The 19,123-nt window shown below is 37.6% G+C and overlaps 1 protein-coding gene across 8 annotated transcripts in view; it reads right to left on the reverse strand.

The window, feature by feature from the left end:
- Positions 1-2,853: 2,853 nt before the first annotated feature.
- The window catches only part of LOC137170709 (calcium/calmodulin-dependent protein kinase type II subunit beta), a 51,843-nt gene continuing 35,573 nt past the window's right edge, over positions 2,854-19,123 (reverse strand). For 3 of the 8 annotated variants that reach the window (XM_067574239.1, XM_067574238.1, XM_067574247.1), the window contains 7 exons: positions 14,988-15,056; positions 13,091-13,135; positions 12,373-12,421; positions 9,157-9,232; positions 7,440-7,534; positions 7,108-7,344; positions 2,854-6,065 (listed from right to left, as the gene is read on the reverse strand). In XM_067574239.1, coding sequence (XP_067430340.1) covers positions 7,109-7,344; positions 7,440-7,534; positions 9,157-9,232; positions 12,373-12,421; positions 13,091-13,135; positions 14,988-15,056 — 570 coding nt within the window. In that variant the 3' untranslated portion in view covers positions 2,854-6,065; position 7,108. Of the gene's footprint in view, positions 6,066-7,107; positions 7,345-7,439; positions 7,535-9,152; positions 9,233-12,372; positions 12,422-13,090; positions 13,136-14,987; positions 15,057-19,123 lie in introns of those variants that run through there. The other 5 variants (XM_067574241.1, XM_067574240.1, XM_067574246.1 and 2 more) reach the window with 3 other exon arrangements.

Genomic DNA, 19,123 nt, shown 5'->3' on the forward strand with positions numbered 1-19,123 from the left:
ATTTAAGTATTTCTATAACAATTAATTAAAGGTTTAAAATACGATAAAGTAGTTTTAAGTTGAGAAACGGACATTTTAAGCATGTATTTGTCAATAACAACAATTATAACCCCTCCTGTGAGGAGTTTATGAATGACTGACAATATAACACGGTTGTAACAATAAAAGAATATGACTGGATATTTTATATGACTATTAAATAAAAAATAATGTATTTGGTGTATGTTTTATGATTATAGCAATAATAATTATAGATTGTATCTATATTGCACCTGTTATACACAAAATGCTGCTCACACTGCTTTACAGAACAAATTAAAAAACAAAAGAGAAGACCATATCAACACGAGTTAAAACATTAAAAACACTAAAAAGCTACAATATTTGCTGCACATTTTTAAAAAATTTGTTAATTATTAATTATATTATAAATATAGGCTATTAATTATATTTATTATGTTTATGGTGATAAAAACAAATAAACACATCCTCACCACTCTTGACAACTGAGCAACTCTATCCACTGTTGAAGGCCATGAGGTGCATCTGAAAGCTCCTGTAGAAATCTAGTAAGTGGATTATTAAACTACCATTTCCAAGGTCAAGAATGACCACTGTAACCTTTATAAACAGTTTTAAAGCTGCTTGTGACTGATTTTTATGTGTTTAATAATACACTGTAAGTACACTCTACACTGTCATGTGTGTCATCATATATCATATATCTGTTATACTGTGTTATCAATCATACATTACCTGTTTATAGTTATGCATGCTTCATATGACAAGTTTTAATTATTGACAAATACATTCATACATACAAAATGTCCTCATATCTACTCACAACTACATTATAATGTGTTATTAATCATTTAATAAGTGTTTATATGCTGCTTATAAATGCTACAGCTTTACTTGTAGTGAAGAAGTAAAATCAACGCCCCCTGCTGGAGTGATATATTATAGCTGTGTCACATTATGAAATATTTTTAGATTTAGTTTAAAAAACAACATTACAACAAACATTAAATTGAGTTAATTAGATTAAAATGTTGCGATACACAAATTAGTAGTGATGTAAAAGGTGAGAGTGAAGTGAAAGTTCTTCTTATGTCTCATGAATTACAGTCTGGAAAATACTCAACTAAAGCCCTTCAAAATCATCCTGAACTAACTGTACTTATTTTTTCATATCTCTAACTCTGTGTACTGCTTTTATATCTTGAGTACATTTTATCCAGGTTTATTTGTTCCCAGGGAGACTACTGTACCTCCATGTCCTGCTAACTCATATTTTTATGTTGATATATGATAATGTAATCTGTGTTTTGGCAGCGCAACTCTGTTGGTGATGCAAATTAAATCTTTGTGATGCTAAAGACAGCCATAAAAGAGACATTTACACACAGTTCAGGTGGCCACTCACATTCACTGTGTCCTCTTTGACCTGTCAAGCCTGTAAATTTAGATCTCAAAGCAGAAAAGTAGCAAAATCACACTGTAAAAATACTCATATTCATTTCAATACTTTAAAAAGTCTATCAGGAAAATTTAAGTATCAAAAGTAAAAGTATAATTTTTGCAGAATGGCCCCATACGTTTACTTTCACTTATAATAATTGAGAGTAAATTTACTTTACTTTCACTCCACTTTCACTTTTTACTTCATTACTGACTTGTGCATTGCTTCATTTTAATATATCCAATGATATTCAGTGTGGTCCTGCACCAACTAAACTTTACAATATTTAACAATGAGACACAGAAAACTCCAGCAAGGGCACATTCATTTTACTTCTAGTCAGTGGTGGAAATATTATGCTTCTCAGAAGTATTAATACAACAATGTATTACTGATCGCTTCGCTTTGGGGCTGAAGACGACAAGTTTGAAAATGAAAAATATCACAGTGTGGAGTTAAAAAGAAGTGAGTTTACCAGACCTCTGTGGGTACTCATCTCCGCTGGAGGCGAACAGCTCCAGGCTACATTAGCCGCTACTAGCATAACACACCCCAAGCTGTACAGTTGATTTAATTGGACTTGAGTTGCATTGTGGGTAATATTTGACATTCAGATGAAGCTGCCCATTAAGTCAGTTTTGCCAACCACTACAGTTTCCCCAAATATAATGTCTATACTGCTAACTCTATAATGCTAACAAGTATCTACTTTTTACTAGAGTGATGACGAAAACAACCCCAAGATATTGCTGGTGGATACATGCTGCCATGTATCCACCCCTTTCTTTAAAAAAAACAACCCCCTCCCCAGACAAAGATTTGTACACTTATACAACTGGTAAATGTACATTTATATGTTCTGGTTCAGTGCCAGATGTACTTCATGTACCACCTACAACAGAGCAATATATGTCGACCTTTGTCCTGACATTGATTATGTAAAGAGCAAGTGTACAAACTTCCCTATATTCACTGTGAAACCTCCTCTAGTGATTCCTGTCCGAGTGATTAAACAACTGCATGACTTCTTTCTACAATCAATGTCATTACCAGCACTGGGATCAACACCAATTGATTCCCATTATCGATTCCCGATCCCCCCCTCCCCCACCATCTGTCTCTGAGCTGCTTCAACTGTTTTCTATTAACTCCGGTTAAACTCTGCCCTTTGGCTAATTCTTACAGACTAATTGGAGACTGACTAGATCAGTATCTACATTTAATAACCAATGAAATCATTAAACAGATTGACGCGCACACACACACACACACACACACACACACACACACACACACACACACACACACACACACACACACAAACAAACAAATAACTCACTCACACTGTGTTCTTTGGCTATCAGCCGAGATAAGAGAGAGGAGTAAAGTGCTCTCTGCATTGTCATTTTATTGGTTCACACACTGATTACATCTGATCACATTTTTTATATTGATAAGACTTGGAATGCACACCAGAGGAATCATCATCATCATCATCATCATCAGTATAATAGTAATATAAAAGAAATCAAAATCAGAAACGCTTTGCTTCACACACAGTAGCATCATCATCCATCATCTCCTGATCAAACTGAGGAAAAGAGGCTCTTCTAACGCGGTTAAAATGAGTTGTAGCCTAAATCTTACATGTCTTCTGCCACATGTTAATTAAGTGGACATGGAATGGTTGCCAAAGGGGACAATGGCTCTATTAGATCAGTAATCCTATTTAAAGTACTGATACTATTAGGGTTTGAACTAGACAGGAAGGAGGACTGTTGGCTTCATGCCTTACAAGAGTTTCAATGGTATGAACGGTAAAAATACACCTGCAGAGTGTCGGTCTGATAATATTTCACTCACTCATGTTTATTAATGTGACTTAATCACAGGCTCCTTTTGCAAAAAAACAAAACAAAAAAAAACAGTTGACTTGTGTTATTTGATGACTGGCTGGGTTTTAATGTGCAAAACTCTTAATGTTTAATAATTAAAACACAAAATGCAGTTCCTAGTGCAAAACACTAAATCACACAATTGGTCTTCAAAGTACAGACGCCTCATATTACTGAAGAACAGCAGACTGTTTGATTCTGCTGATGGTTTCTGTATTTGTTTATCTATATGTAATACTAGTATTGCAATTACTAACTTAGTTATTAATTTATTAAGGAACTGCATCATTAAAACATCAGTCTTTAATTGTGATATTGTATTATTATTTGTTCCTTTTTGCTATTTGTTATTGTTATGCTTATGCTTACAGAGGTTAAGAAATTACTTATGTATCATTATGTATTAAAAGTCAGTGATAAACATATATATAAGTTGATACAGATGTTTTGAAGCATTGTGAAGCATTTTGTGTTAAGAGTTTTGAATAATTGAACCAAAGCAATTATGACAAACTGTAAATGCTGATTGAAATGAAGTAACTGAAGGCCTGGTATGACCGTCTGTATTAGTTTGTCTTTATCTCTCTCCTCTTACACTCTGCTTATCATGTTCAGGATGTCCCTCCCTCACCAACACCCACCTCCCGGCAGAAACCAGCACTGATCATGTTTGTAGTTTTTGAACCCTGTGATTGACTCAGATATCATTTTTTTGTTGTTGGATGTTGGCGCCCTCTTGAGGACAGGTTGTCGTACAGTTACACTTATCAGACACTGAGGTCTTAAGTATTTTTTTGTAGGAATTTGAGGGTTTAAGGAACCTGGAGGGAGTTAACATTCAATAAACAAAGAATTTATTAATTCCCCACCAGAATTGAATTCCTGGCTTGACTTAAAACCGTGTTTCTCCAAATTTGGTGATTTAACATTTTTTCAGATAAACTTGAGGATTATTCCTTTATCGGTAGAGAAAATCCTCCTACTTCTTAGGCTAAATACACAATTAAAGAAGCTTTTAGATTATATGAAAAATGCATCATCACAAATCTGACAACAGGGCTGTTTTTTTCTTTGCTCATGAAAAGTTGAGACCACTACGTTGGGGAATAAAATGTACAGAGAATACAACTGAACCATTAACTGAATAAATATTATGTTTAAAAATCCAAATATTTAAACGAAATTGAAACTTTTTGGTGTTGGGTCAAACATTTTCTGGCTTTATGAGCTCAGGATCTCTATAATCCTCTCTACATCCCTGATACCAATGCTTCATTTAGCATTTTTGTGTATTTTCTTCATAAGTGTGAAGTAAAAAGCTGCACTTTGAAATAATGCTAATAATCTAAATTAAGCTCCAAACGCCCTAAAAAAATAAATAAATAAAAGTGATTGGTTAGGACCTTGAATTTTAGCCATTTTATATCTGATCTGGATCCAACAAATAATTCTTTAAAAAGGCATAATCTGTCATCATTTACCTCACCAGTGTCCTCATGTACTACACTAATCATATTAACACAAAAAATATAGTTTATGCACTTACAAAGCCCAGAAAATAGAGGCAATAGATTATAGTTCACCAGCAGTTCAGTCCAAAAAGAGAAAAATCAACAAAATGCACAATAACACCCAACTTACCAATGTATTAACTTGGAATATCATGCAATTAAATACCATCTACAGCGTAATTGTAGTTAAGTCACCACGATGAAACTGGAAAATTTACATAACAGCATGATACTATAATTTCAACCATTGTTATAATTTCAGTAATTACTTGCAATGTTCAGTACATAGAGAGAATCAATTAAGAACAACAGTAAGATCTTAGCATGCTGCATGGTGTGCACGGCTCAAAGGGTCCGGAGAACACACGGAGGCGTCGGTTCGGGGGGTCAACTACACTCCAGAGAAAGAAAAAAACAAACAAACAAACAAACAAACAAAAAAGAAAAGCTTCACTGAATAACAAAACAAAAAAACGATAATTACATACACCCACTTGTCTCTTAAGTGAGACACGTGGTACTTACTGTATGTTCGTTTCACACAGGCAGCCTTTAGTCGTGCAGAAAACAGCCACTGCTAATAAGAATACAGGTAAAGAGTCATGCTCATCATAAAAAAAGAAGCAGAAGAAGAAGAGGATACCAGAAAAGAAAGAGGGTTTAAAATGACTAATAAATATACTGTACAGATGAAAGAGCACAACGACAGACTGCAGCCATAATAAGATTAGAAGTAAGTAACAATAACTTTATGTTTGAGTAGAAGTAAAACGGTTAATCTTCAACGAGGAGAGGGCCACGTCTGAAGCCTTGTGGCGCAGAATAAGAGGGAGATAGAAGGTAGGCGGGGGGGGGAGGACAGGTGCTGTCCAGGTATTTTTGGGCTAGTATAGCCACAAGACGCGGGCTAAAAGTCCAGTTCATTTTTTTTTTTATAACTGATATGCCCTCTGCTGTGGGTTTTCGGTGATGGGAGCGTTGCGTCGGAGTTAATCGTCTGTAGTTGAGGTTGTAGAGAGACAGAGAGAGAGAAGATTGAGGTGGGTGTGCAGACTGCAGGAGGTCAACCGGGATCTCAGATATCTTCAGGCTCCTTTAACCAACCCTCCATCCACCTGTACGTCTCTCCCAGTGCTGATTTACTCTCTTAGATGATCCTTTTCTGCTCCTGTCTGCGTCCTCGTCAGCCTCACATACCTGGAGAGAAAAGAGGCCAATAGTTTAGTTTATTCGCTCACAGTCAGCTTAAACCTGCGACGGTAACACTTTTACTGAATGGTAATGGTTTTATAACACACTATGATGCCTTTGCAAGCAGATAAAAGGACATTTGAAGTGTTTATTGAGTTAATATTCATCAGCAATTATAACTTCTTCTATGGAGACACATTTTATATTATTGCAACTGTTGTAAGAGCCAGCTGAACACATAAGTGTATCTGATGTTCTAATATTATTGAAATTCATGCAACTGTTAAGTTACATCTTGAATAGCGTGTTATAGGTGGACTACTGCGACAGTTTTAATGCACATGGGTAAAAACGTTTAGCAAGATTGTGTAGCTAATATGTAGAAAAATCTGCAAAAAACTCGGGACTGAACTGAAACTGAGGCTTTTGACCACGTGATAAAGTTTAATACCGTGTATTTTGTGTGATAGTTTGTTATATAACATCATGTAAGTAGGAACAGAACATGAGGTCGGTAATGGACCCGGCTGAGATGTAATTTTGGATTAGGATCACAGTGTGTACAGTGGGATTATCAGAGATTGTTTGCTGAAAAGAGCTGCTGCTGGAAATGATGCTGCTGAGACTGAACAAAAACAACGAGCTGAAAGATGCTAAAAATGCTCAGAAGAGCTGAGGGTAGCTGATTACAGCTGCTTTAATTATATCAATCAAAAGTGTTCCTGAAAGATGCTCTGCTCTGAGTTAATGAATCCCTGTTGTCCACAAACTTTAGCAACTTGTCTGCCTTGTTTAGAGCTGCGGATACTCATTTTCACTATCAATTAAAACGTTAATCTGATTAATTGTGTCGTCTAAAAATAGTCAGAAATTAGTGAAAAGACCGATCGCCATTTCCAATATAATTACAATTAAATAGGAACTTTTAAAAACTGATTTTACACATACGGCTCAATATACTAGTCTTGTCTCCTATGACATAGTGATGTATTAAGTGTGTAATTGTGTCTTATTGTGTGTGTGATTGTTTTAATTGTTTGTTGCGTACCTCATCCCTGCAGCGGGGCAGCAGGAGCTCCTGAGCAGTGGAAGTGGACGTTTTGCCACCGGCTGTCCCTGCGGTGCCATACCCTGGTCTCTTCTGATTGGCTGGAGCGGGGACGGCCCTGTCCGTCTACGAACTGCGTCAGGCGGATGTAGGCGATGCAGGCGGCATCGTCGCCGATCATGTGCACGTGGGGGTTGAGGATGGTGGTGTGGATGGGCTTGCTGTTCTTGGAGAGGACTGACGGGAGAGAGGGATCCAAGATTAGAACGTAGATTTAGATTTTTACAGTCAATCAATAAAAATGCCGATAATAGTTTAAATTGTAGTCTTACGATTGTCGAAGTAAAATCTGTGGAAGTCCATTCCCTCCACCAGGTTACCCAGCCCCTCAGGCTCAAATGAAGTCAGCCCGGGGTCGCAGATCTTCCTGTAAACACATGTGGGCCGACATCAGAAAACGGCTCTTTAATATCACGTTTTAAAGGGCAACTTGCTGTTTGGCGTCTCCAGTGAATTAATGTGTAAGAAACTGATGTAGAAACTATTATAACTATAACTACTATTTATATGCTACAGCAACATCTGGACCGTTGATTGCATATAAATATGGACGTCATGAAAGCTCCCCAAAAGTGAAGCCAATGCATCTGGATCGCCCCCTGGTGGCTGGCTGCAGTATAGGTCATAAGTCCCGGCCCCTCCATGTTAAATGACAGGACAAAAAAAAAAAGTACATGTCAAATAAATTTTTCCCAAAGACAGTTTCTGTCATTTTAGGTTGTTCTTATCACGCTGATGTTTGTCCAAGTGTTCATTTTTCTGATAAGTTTGTTTTTAATTAGTTATTTGATGATATAAAAAGGGGGTGTGATGTCGTGATTGACAGCTGTGACAGCCGCTCTCAAACCTCCGTCAGGGGGCGGGACAGCTGAGGAGGCGTGTCCCGTGGGCCGTCATCTCGCCGCCCAACTCTACTACGCAGACTCTGACTGTAAATGACGTCACACAAGAAAGATGGCAGCTCCAAGGAAAGGAGATATTTTGGCTTCATTTTCACAAAGCGGCAGGAAGTGGAGACGCATCGTCCATATTTATATACAGTCACTGATCTGGACTTAGACTTTAGGACTTAACCCTCATATCCACCTCAAAACAGAGAAATTGGACATGACATAACCTCTAAATTACGCTTTTTAGATGGTAAATGTGCTTGTTTTCCTTTTCCACAGTGAAAAATTTGAATATAATCCATGTCGTTATTTAAACAATTCTTTAACAATTTCATACAGCTGAAAACCAGAAGAGACCCAAATTTGGTGATGTCACAGTACCACTTATGAGGTATTCTGACTTGTATGGAAGCCCATTTGTGCCAGGAAAAAAAAAAAAAGAAAAGTTTGACATAAAAATACTCATCAAAATTATGATATGAGATAATAATTTCATTTTACTATTAAGTGTTTTGACTTGCTATGTCATAATTTTGATTTAGTAGCTAAAAAAGTTGATTTACAATCTCATAGTTTTGATTTACTATCTCATAATTTTTGACTTAGTAGCTAAGAAAGGTGACTTACTATCTCATATTTTTCCAATAATTTTGAATTATTGAATTATCTCATAGTTTTGACTAAATAACTGAACATTTTGACTCACTATCTCATAATTTTGACCTACAAAGAGTATTTTTATTTTTATCCTGCGTAATTTTTAATTATCTTTTTTTCTCTTCGTGGCAGAAATGGGCTTCCATTACTGTGGCATTCAACAGAAACAGACTTTACTAACCCCCCCCTCCCCACCCTCCCATCGCTCAATCTGCCGAGCATTATTATAAACTGTACGGTAGGTAGAGAAGAGGGGATAAAACAATGACTGTAATTACTCTTTAATCTTTTAATACAAAGATAAAACACATTTTATGTCAATCAGATTAATGGTTTTTCTACAGATGATGGAGCTAAAGTCCTACTTTTCCAACCAGCTGATGAGGTTCCTGTTTAGAGGGTTTTTTTTATGGAACAAGAAAGAATGAGGCGGCGGACTCACGCGTAGGCCTCAAAGTCTCCGTTATTGACAGCTTCGATGAGCTGCTCTGTGATCTTTATGATCTCCTGTTTGCGGGCTGCAGAGAAGAAAACAAAACGTACAGTGAGAACAATGTGATTGTATCCCATGTGACAATTCACCCTCATCGGGAAGCCATAGCACACCAATGCCTTCATGCACAACTACAACAAAACTACAAAACAACTACAACAACAAAAACTCTTTTCACAAACATTCACAGACTCACTTGAGTGTTTGTTACTCATCGTAAATCTAATCGGTCATTTCTCTTTCATCCGTGTCTCTGAGTGAAATCTCCTCCATGCCGCGGCGCACATAAAAACTACTTCCATGCAAGAAGTTGTGTTGTTTCACTCTCGTGTTCCTCGCCTACATGTCCTCCTTTATCATAAGTAAAAATGTCCCTTCCTGCACCGTCTGGCCGCTGTGTCGCTCTCCACTTCCATCCGTCATCCATCATATCTCTCGTTCACATGTGAAGCTGCTTGAGCTCATCATGCTATTCTTGTCCCAGCCCTTTAGATGAGATTTACTGTGTCCTTCTCCCCTCACTTCCTCCCTGCACTGAGAGGAAGGCTTAGCTCGCTCTGATTGTCTCTCTCTCTCTCTATCTCCCTCCCTCCCTCTCTCACTGTCTCTCTCTCTCTGTTGTTTATTTTCATACACCTTCTCACGTCATCTGCATGTTCCCTTCTCTCTGTTTTCCTGCACAAAAATAAAACAAGCTTCATATCACGGTGTAAAAAAGTTGTTTTTTTTAAAGTTTCCCTCCATTCAAAAATGTATTTTACTTTTTGTTGCTTCGCTTTGATGTTTAAGCTTCTTCATTGATCTGCTGACAGGGAAAGTTTCTCTGCGCTCACTTTAAATCTCACTTTAAGGCGTGTAGTAGTGACATCACAACTAGTTTGGAGCCAATCAGAATCAGAGGTCAGTTTAAGTAAAAGTACAGAAATATTACCAGCAAATGTACTTTGTGTTATTAATATGTATGTTGTTGAGATTAATTATTATTTATTACTGATGCATTGATGTGTAATTATATTTGGTTCCACTTTCTTTATGAAGGCCTTACAAGTTATATCTTATTGCTTTATTAATAGTTAATAAATATTTGATTAAATAATAATAATATTAATTTATTGATTAGTTATTGCCAGGCTTTTGCTGGTGTACATCCACCTTAGAAAACTGACTTGTGTCTTTTTAGACGAGATTTAGGAAAAAATACCCAAAGAATAGTTTGAACACTCTGACCAAAACTAACAATTTATTAAAATTTACAACACTTGACTTAATGACTTGTAAAGTCTTTATAAAGTGTGACTTGTTAGACCAAAACCAAAATCCATTTCATCGTCATTACAGTATTAAAAAATAATAAACAATAAAATGTACAATAATAAAGTATAAAATCTAAAATGTAGAATAGTTTAATAATTACACATTGAGATAAATTCAAAAGCATAAATGACACATAATAGTTATGAATATAGTTATAGTGGTAATAATAGATAAATAAAATGTAACTATGCAAAAATAAATAAATACATTTAGAAAATGAAATGTGGTAAAATAAGGTGTAAAATTCATTTCACTTAAATCTGTTTAAATAACCTGAAGCAGACAAACTGTTTGCACACATATCTTATTATTGATTAATTTACAGTGTAATTTCCTAATTTAATAATGAATAATTCAGTAGATGGGAGTGTTTTAGAAAATCATTTGTAATTTTCTTGTTCCTGTTTCATAAAAATGCTGGAATACCCCTTTAATGTTGTTGCTGGTCCAGATAAAAACAATTTTAAATCCTTTTTGTACAAATGGCCACTTTAATCTGTAATAATTCATCTTCACAATCATAATAATCATAATTTTAAGCTTTTAAAAAAACTTTTAAATATGGAAGGAATGTTGTAATTTAGAAAGAGATATTACAGTGTTTAATCCTTTATAAAATAATGTAAAGATAAAGTTAAATAAACGACATTCAGCCTCACTAGATGTCAGCAAACATCTATATGCTAAGTAAAGATATAGTGAAGTCATGTTGACCTGAGCAGAGAATGAAGTCACTCTCCTTCTGTGTGTGTTGTTATCTGAGCTTCTCTGTTCTGTGTTTTCATAGCTGCTCCGACCGCGCGTGTGTGTGAGTTCCTCCGTGTCCTCCATATCTGTTTTCAACATGGTGGCTGAGTCACAAACTCTCTCATATTACAGCTAAACAGTACACTAAAAATGTCTTCTTCTGAAAACATCTGAGGTGAGAAATATGCAAAGCAATAACAGTTTGACAGTTTGATCTGAGTTTCATGAGCTGTCAGCTGTTTTGGTTTGAGATGCTGTTGTTAGTGCGACATCTAGTGGGGCTGATTGTCACATATTACACCTTTAATAAATGTGACAGAAAAATATCAGGGAACTGATATATGAATTAATTGATCCAAACTTTTTGTGATTGTTGCAAAATTCAGAGGAATTGGTTTGATATAGAGCAGCGGTTATCAGAGACATTAAGGGGTAAATATAATTATTCTTTTTTCATCAGTTGTGGACATTGGAAATCCACATCCCCTCCTACACTACTACACTGGAAAAAAGAAATGTCTTATTATTTGTAAATGTAAAAGCCAATAAACCAGTTAAATCAGTTTGAAACCATGTGGGGAGAGATATTACAAACAATGATTACATAAAAACGCAGACTTTAAATTTAAATCTAGTTTGAGGGTTTTTTTGTTTTAGTTTTTCGGATGCAGAACAGATGGACAGTGATGACACCTGGAGCAAAATGTAAAGGTCTTGATAGTGTTGTTTCAGCTGTAAAGCATGAAAGCTGGATGTGTTCATGTGTGACGTGTATTTATATTCATTTATATTTCAAATACTTTATTTAAGTTGACTAGATATGCAGATATTCAGGTTTAATGTGTTTGTTTCATATGTGGAGTGCATGTAATGTACATGTAAATGTGTGTTATTGTTATTATTTTGTTTTGATTTGTTTTGTTTGTTTTCCTGTCTTGTTTAGCTGTATAATTAGGATCGTGGGTGTTTGTTTTGTTGATGTGGGAAGTGTATGTGATGTAGATTGTCACTTGTCACCACTGCCTTTGAATATGTGTATGTGTGTACTTTTTGTTAATATGTGTGTGTGTGTGTGTGAGTGTGTGTGTGTGTGTGTGTGTGCACCTTTCACATCTTCATCCTCAATAGTGGTGTTGCTGCTGTCAGATGATTCCTGCAAACAAAACGCACACAAACGAAGATATTAGTTACCTTAAAAATGAAAACGCACACACACACACACACACACACACACATACACACACACAAATGCATGCACACACACACACACACACACACATTTCTTCCATAGAATACACAACGTGACTCTATCTTAACACCACGACTTTGTGAAAAAACAGAACACAGCAGCTGTCGGTGTGACTCAGCAGCACACTGAAACGATCCCGTCTACATATTGAGCTCTTTCAGTGTTGACGGACACAGACGACTGCACAGCACATTGACGTTGAGCCACTGTTACACACAGTCTGAACAGTGGGATGAGGGTTAATCTGGCGGCGATATGGCTGACACACACGGACTGACTGCTCAGCCCGCAGCGGGATCGCTGAGCTCCATCTATCTGAACACAGAGTGGCAGTATAAGACTGAAAAACACCTCACAGGACTCACAGCTCCGGCATCCTCTCTCACACACTCTCTCTCTCCATCTCTCTCATGCATAAATACAAACAGATGCACACAGAAATAGAAATATTTAACCAAATACTGCAAATAAAACATCCTGGTTAAACCCACACAGATAGAGAAACGGAGTGAATGACAAATGAAGAAAAAGGACAAGAAATAAAGAGATGGAGGGAGGGGAAGGAGGATGTACCTTGATCCCATCTACTGGATTATGGATAACAGTAGTCTGAGGCTCCTGGAGGAAGAATGGAGAAGGAAAGAAAGACAGAAAGCAAGCAAGCAAGCAATAAAGAAAGAAAGAAAGAAAGAAAGAGAGTAGGTGGGTGTAGAAACGAATGCAGATAAAGAGGGAATGTTTTATGATGACAATATGAGAGTTCGGGAGACATTAGAGGAAGATCGATAGAGAGCAGGATGTGAGTAACGTGGAAAAAAGGGAGAAATGAGTGAAATATATTAATTTTGAAGAGTAAAAGCACTGATTTTGAAGATTAGAAAGTGTTAATGACAGAGAATGGTTTTAAGACTCCCCATATTGAACCATTAACGCTATCTGCAGATCTGCACCAGTGTATCAAACTCAAACTCTCTTACTAATCGAATCGTGAAACACAAAAATCACAAACATTGTATATTCAAATACAAATCATATGGCTCTTCAACAGGAGATTCTCATAAATGCACTCTCTCTCTCTCTCTCTCTCTCTCTCTCTTTGTTATTGTATATTTAAAGCCACTGTGTGCAGATTTTTTACATGATTAAACCACCATGTTTTAAAAATAAAGAGCTTAAGTGAAACCAGAACTTCCAGATTCTGTACCAGACTTAAGAAAACCTCATTCCTTTACAGTAACATAAAGAACTAAAAATCCAGACTTGGAACAGAACTGTTTACTCCGTACGTTTACACAATGATGGTAATTTTTATAGAAAACTACCTTATATTGTTGTTTTCCTTACTTTTTTCTTTTTTTTGCAGCCGTTGATGAACCCCATTACCCATAAATCTTAGAGCTTTTGTTCTGTTCTGGTATGTTTGAAAACATTACCTCATAAAACGTAATTAATGTAAATGTCACCGATATTGTAAATGTGGTGAAACGTTATTAAAAATGCAACATAAATGAACAATATATGATTAGCTTTGCAGCACCCTTTGACTGACCTCATGTCTCCTTACTCCAGTCCATAAGAAAAAACATATAAAACATACATATCAAATCATATTTATAAAGTTTACACATATAAAATTTATGGTTAACATACATAGAAGAAAACATTCAATGCATAATTTCTTCTTTCTTCAAATTTACTCAAGAAACAGTCTCTCTAAACACTGGATAGGTAGAAGCTAAAGTTTAAGCTGATTACACCTACCCATTTTAATTCATATAGACTTTCACAAAGAAATAAAATTGAAATAAATTAAAATAAAAAATGTAATTGTCCCTGTACACACACAGGACATGTTAGGGAGGAGCGAACGCTGGAGACGTTTTCAAACGACAACAGAAAAGTTGAAAAAATGACATCAGAAGAGTGTTTGTGAATTTTATAGATATGGAAGAAACAAAGTTACGATGACGCAAGTACCGATGAGCTCATGAGAACAGTCGTTTTTTATAAGTAATTGTTGTTTAACTTTGTTAAAATCTTGAATGTTTCTACTTCTGATAGCAGCTGCTGCAGTGGATGCTGATTACAGAATATGCAGGAACACACTTTATTTATTTTCAGAAAGACGATGCTGAACGAGAGATTGCATCGGTTACAGAGGCTAGTGAAACTGAGGCTAGACAGGAAGTGATGTCACGACTTCAGCTCTCTACTGCATCAGTTTGTTTGCAGAAAATGAGACAATCCTTACAGTGTCTCCATGTCATGATTCTACACAGAGTGGCTCTAAAATCTTTAAAATATGCAAACTTTAAGTAAAAATCCACCATGATCCATCGTCTGAACCTACACACCTCCTTTCTCTCTCTCTCTCTATATATATATATTTCATACACACACCTACACACTCTGCATTCAGGAAAAAGTGTAACGGACAGACAGACGGACGGACGGACACGGAGCTGCATACCAGCGCAGCAGAGGGGACGTTGCCTTTGGGACTGGTCACTATGCTGTTTCTCGTGCTGTTTGTCTGTGGCTGTGCAGAAAAAAAAACAACACAAAGCGCTAAATTAGTGCTCAGCAACAACGGCGAGAGGTGCCATCTGGTGGTTGTAAAGTGGGCGGTTACTGTGTAAGCCGGCCCCCCCCATCTCTCACCCCCCCCCCCCAAAAAAAACTGTGTAATACAAGTAAAAATAGCAGATAGAAGCAGAGTGCTCCAGAGACCAGAATAGTGGGCAGAATGATCATACAGTTTCCAGAGTTTAAGTGCCAGAGAGCAGTCAGTCAACAAGCAGACACATTTATGGATCCAAAAAGGTTTCCCTGCAGTTCTGACTTTAGTATATCTAATTAGATAGAAAGGTTAATTTGTATTGGCAGTAAGATATAAATCAATGCCAGTCAGAGCTCGGATATTCCGGTCTGAGCTTTTTTCATTTTCATTTGCTTCCACTGGCTTGAGGGCTATTTGGCAGATGGCAAATTAAACCAATGACAGCTGTGTACCTCTGCAACATCTGTCAGACATACAGAAACATCCATTTTTGTCAAACTACATGCGCTCCTCTCTTAACAGACGTCTCTTAATGTATCCCTCGCCGAGTAAACAACACTCAGCGGCCTCGTTTCGGCGGAGGAAGATGAGGTCAAAAAAAGACACTTATGAAAGGACTGCGGGACTAAACAGGCCGTTCAACACACACACAAACATGCCAAATATACAGACACCCTGTTGTATAAGGACTCACGCAGACGTAACCGGCAACTCCTCTGCTTCTGTGACAGCATGCAGAAACACACAAAGGCAGGCAGGACACAACGGTTTCATGCTTTAAACCAATTAACTGTATTTTCTGCTCATTATTTTTCTCAGCAAGGTTTCCTGTACCAAAAAATGTGTTGGACTGAAGGGAAAAGAGGACAGAAAATAGAAAATCTGGCCATTATAGAGAGAAAATGGAAAAAAGGTCAAGGAGAGTTTAATATCTTTAGAGGTGATAATGTAAGAACATTTGTACAGTAAATGTGTAGAATTATATTTGCATTATATTTAGTATGTTTGGTCCACATGTAGAAATTTTAATTGGATATTAGAGGGACTAAGGGATCACTGAGGGGTCGTCAAGCATTTATGACGCCTCCACGCCGCTAAAAAGTCTATACCTGTTGTCAACACGGATGATAAGTGTGCTCATCTCTGCTACTCAGCGTTCACACTCAGGTATGAAACTAATAAACTGTTTGAAGGGCTCTTCTGATTCCACCAAGCACCTGCTAAAAGGAAAGTTGAATGTTACAGCACGACTCAGCACTTCACTGAGCTTCATCATAGAAAACAAATGTCAGGCTTTTAACAAACATAGTCAGACTGATGAGGGTCTGGGGCCAGAACATGCTGGTCTCATAATAACGGGATAATGGGCCATTGGACGATGAGTTTTTGGTCCAATGGGAAGTTTTTTGAACTATTGGGGTTTGGGAATATCGGGCCGTTGGACTAATGGAATGGCACCGATGTTTATCCCTCCAGAAATCCCACCACCAGAGGGATAAACAATCATTCAGCTGTAAAGTAAAATTTTAAAATCCATCATCTGTGAAGCCTGCATGACAATTCTGCACTCTCTTCTTCTTCTTCTGTGGACGAATGACTCAGGAAACCTACATGTGAACTCTGCAAACCACTATCAGATAAGCGAACCGCTGCGCTGTGGCAGCTTCCGTGTGTGTGTGGAAACAAGCTGATTATATTTTCATTCATGGCAGGAGAACAAACAGAGAGTCAGTCGTTCATTTAACTCTCCTGCCTTGTAACTGCAACTCTAAACAAATGTTTGGACCAGTAACAAACCCGATCAGAAGGTAATGTACTGTTCAACATATTGTATATACAGTAGCTGTGCTTTCTTTAAATATTTGTTGTATGTCTTTCTGATATATTTTCACATTGGACTAAAACACGCTAGCTTCTATACAGGTTGGAATAAACCTTCAGTATCCTACCTGATAGCTGAGTACCAGGTATACTTTATATTTTGATTTATAGGTACAGGTATGAGTAGCGATATTGGTTAGTTGGTCGGTCCACCACTTTGGTCCAGACTGAAATATCTCAGCAACAGGTCAAAGTTTTTAATTAACCCGTAAAATATATCAACACCTACTTGATGGATCGCACACATTCATGGTTCCCAGATGATGAATCTTTATGAGTTTGGTAATTTTCTTTTTCTAGCGTCACCAGCAGGTTGAAATGTTTTGGATCTTCACAGTTGACTCAGATTTGGCACTTCAGGTTACACTATTAATTTGTTTCTTCTTCAATACAGCCTCCCATGAGAAATATCATGTCTCCATCCAGTTACCTCAATTTTTAAAAATCTGCTCTAGTTTAAAATCAAGCGCGCCTGCAGAGCAGCTGCCTCATCTAACCTCACTACTACTGTGCCTGAGTACAGCCACACACAGCTGCTGTCATGGCTGTAGACTCTCGGTGCAAACCTACAGTTGGCTTGCTCTGGTCTGAATCAGTGGATGAGCTGGTAAACGTCGGTTTGGTTTCGTTTCACACGGAGCGAAATTCAAGCAGATCAAAATGCATCACTAAAAGCCAGGTGAGAACGTTCTCCCTTCTCATTGGTCAGATGTTTGTGGGGCAGGAGCGAGAGCTTAAACACAGGAAGAAGGTGCTGAAGAAGCTCCTATCTGTCCAAATATCAAGAAGACAGGTTGTTAGTCCAGGTTGGACCTTGATTTATTCTCCGGCTAGCTGCTAGCAACTGTTGATTTCACTCATCAAAGTGCTTCTGGAGCTGTTTAACTCAAACTTGGGGCCTTGTAGTCGGTCAGATGGAGGTCAGATCACGGTCCCACCACAAATGAACCGATCCAGAATTAATCTGTGACCAGACAGAGACGGTTGTTTGGTCCGAGTACGATTGCTGTGTTCAGATCTGCCCAAACAAATTGTACCAAGGAGGAAAACCAACCAGAGTCCCATTCAACCAAACTGATTGATTTGAAGGTTTAAAAACGTCCTTCATCTTTGAAACATCTGTTCAACCCAGTTAAGGCAACTCTGGTTGTTTTCCAAACTCAAATAACAGAACTGAGTCAGTGTGAAGTCTTTGTATTTCATTACGGGTCCAGAAGTGATCAGAACTGATTTAGAAACAGCTGAGTCTGTTTGTAAACTGGTGCAGAAACTTAATGAGTGCAAATGAGTCCGATCTCCTCCCGAGACAAGCAGGTTAAGTGAATTGGAAACTCTAAATTAGATGTATGTGTGTGTGAATGTGATTTGTTTGTGTGTTAATAAAACTGGAGACCTGCCCATGGTACATGCTGCCCAGTACATGCTGGAAGATACTCCAGCCCCCCCACAGTCCTGAGACAGATACACCGCTTCAAAATAAATGAATAAATAAACATGTAAATGAACAAAAACTTGTGTGCTGTGCTGAAAGTGAAACAGCAGGAGTTTTAACCATGAAAGAAGCGGAGCAGAAGAAAAAGGAGGATTCAGTCTGTTGGGAATCACCGGATGATGCAGAAGGACGACACGCTGCTCAGGATAGGCTCAGACAGACTTGGAGGAGTGATGGATGAAAGACAAAAGCAGGATTGAACAGAAAGTAAAGAGAAAGCGAGAGTGTTGTTCTCCGTCAACCCGTCCAGAAGTAGCCAGAAGAGACAGCTCAAAGGACGAGGAGAAGATGCATGAGGAGCTCAAAGAGAGAGTGACAACGGGAGGAAGAAAGTTTAACTAAAACTCCCGAATTTTATAAAAGAGTCCTCCAACACTGCTGCCGTCCATTCCCCCTCCGTCTCTATAGAGCTGAGAGAACAGATGAAGATGTTGAGACAAACAGAGGTGAAGGCTATGTGATTAGGGACACACCAAACCACATCATCCAGACATAATAGATGCACATTAAACCTGCAATAACTGATTTTTTGGCCACTTGGGGGCAGCAGAAATAAGTAGTGAACACAACTCTGACACATCATCAGCTTTTTAAGTTGATATGTTGAACTTGTTAGCAAACAGTTGCTTATTTCCACATCCAGCAGTTACGGAGCAACATTATCATTCATGTG

The sequence above is a fragment of the Thunnus thynnus genome, chromosome 19 (genome assembly GCF_963924715.1).
Source record: "Thunnus thynnus chromosome 19, fThuThy2.1, whole genome shotgun sequence".
Classification (NCBI taxonomy): Eukaryota; Metazoa; Chordata; class Actinopteri; order Scombriformes; family Scombridae; genus Thunnus; species Thunnus thynnus.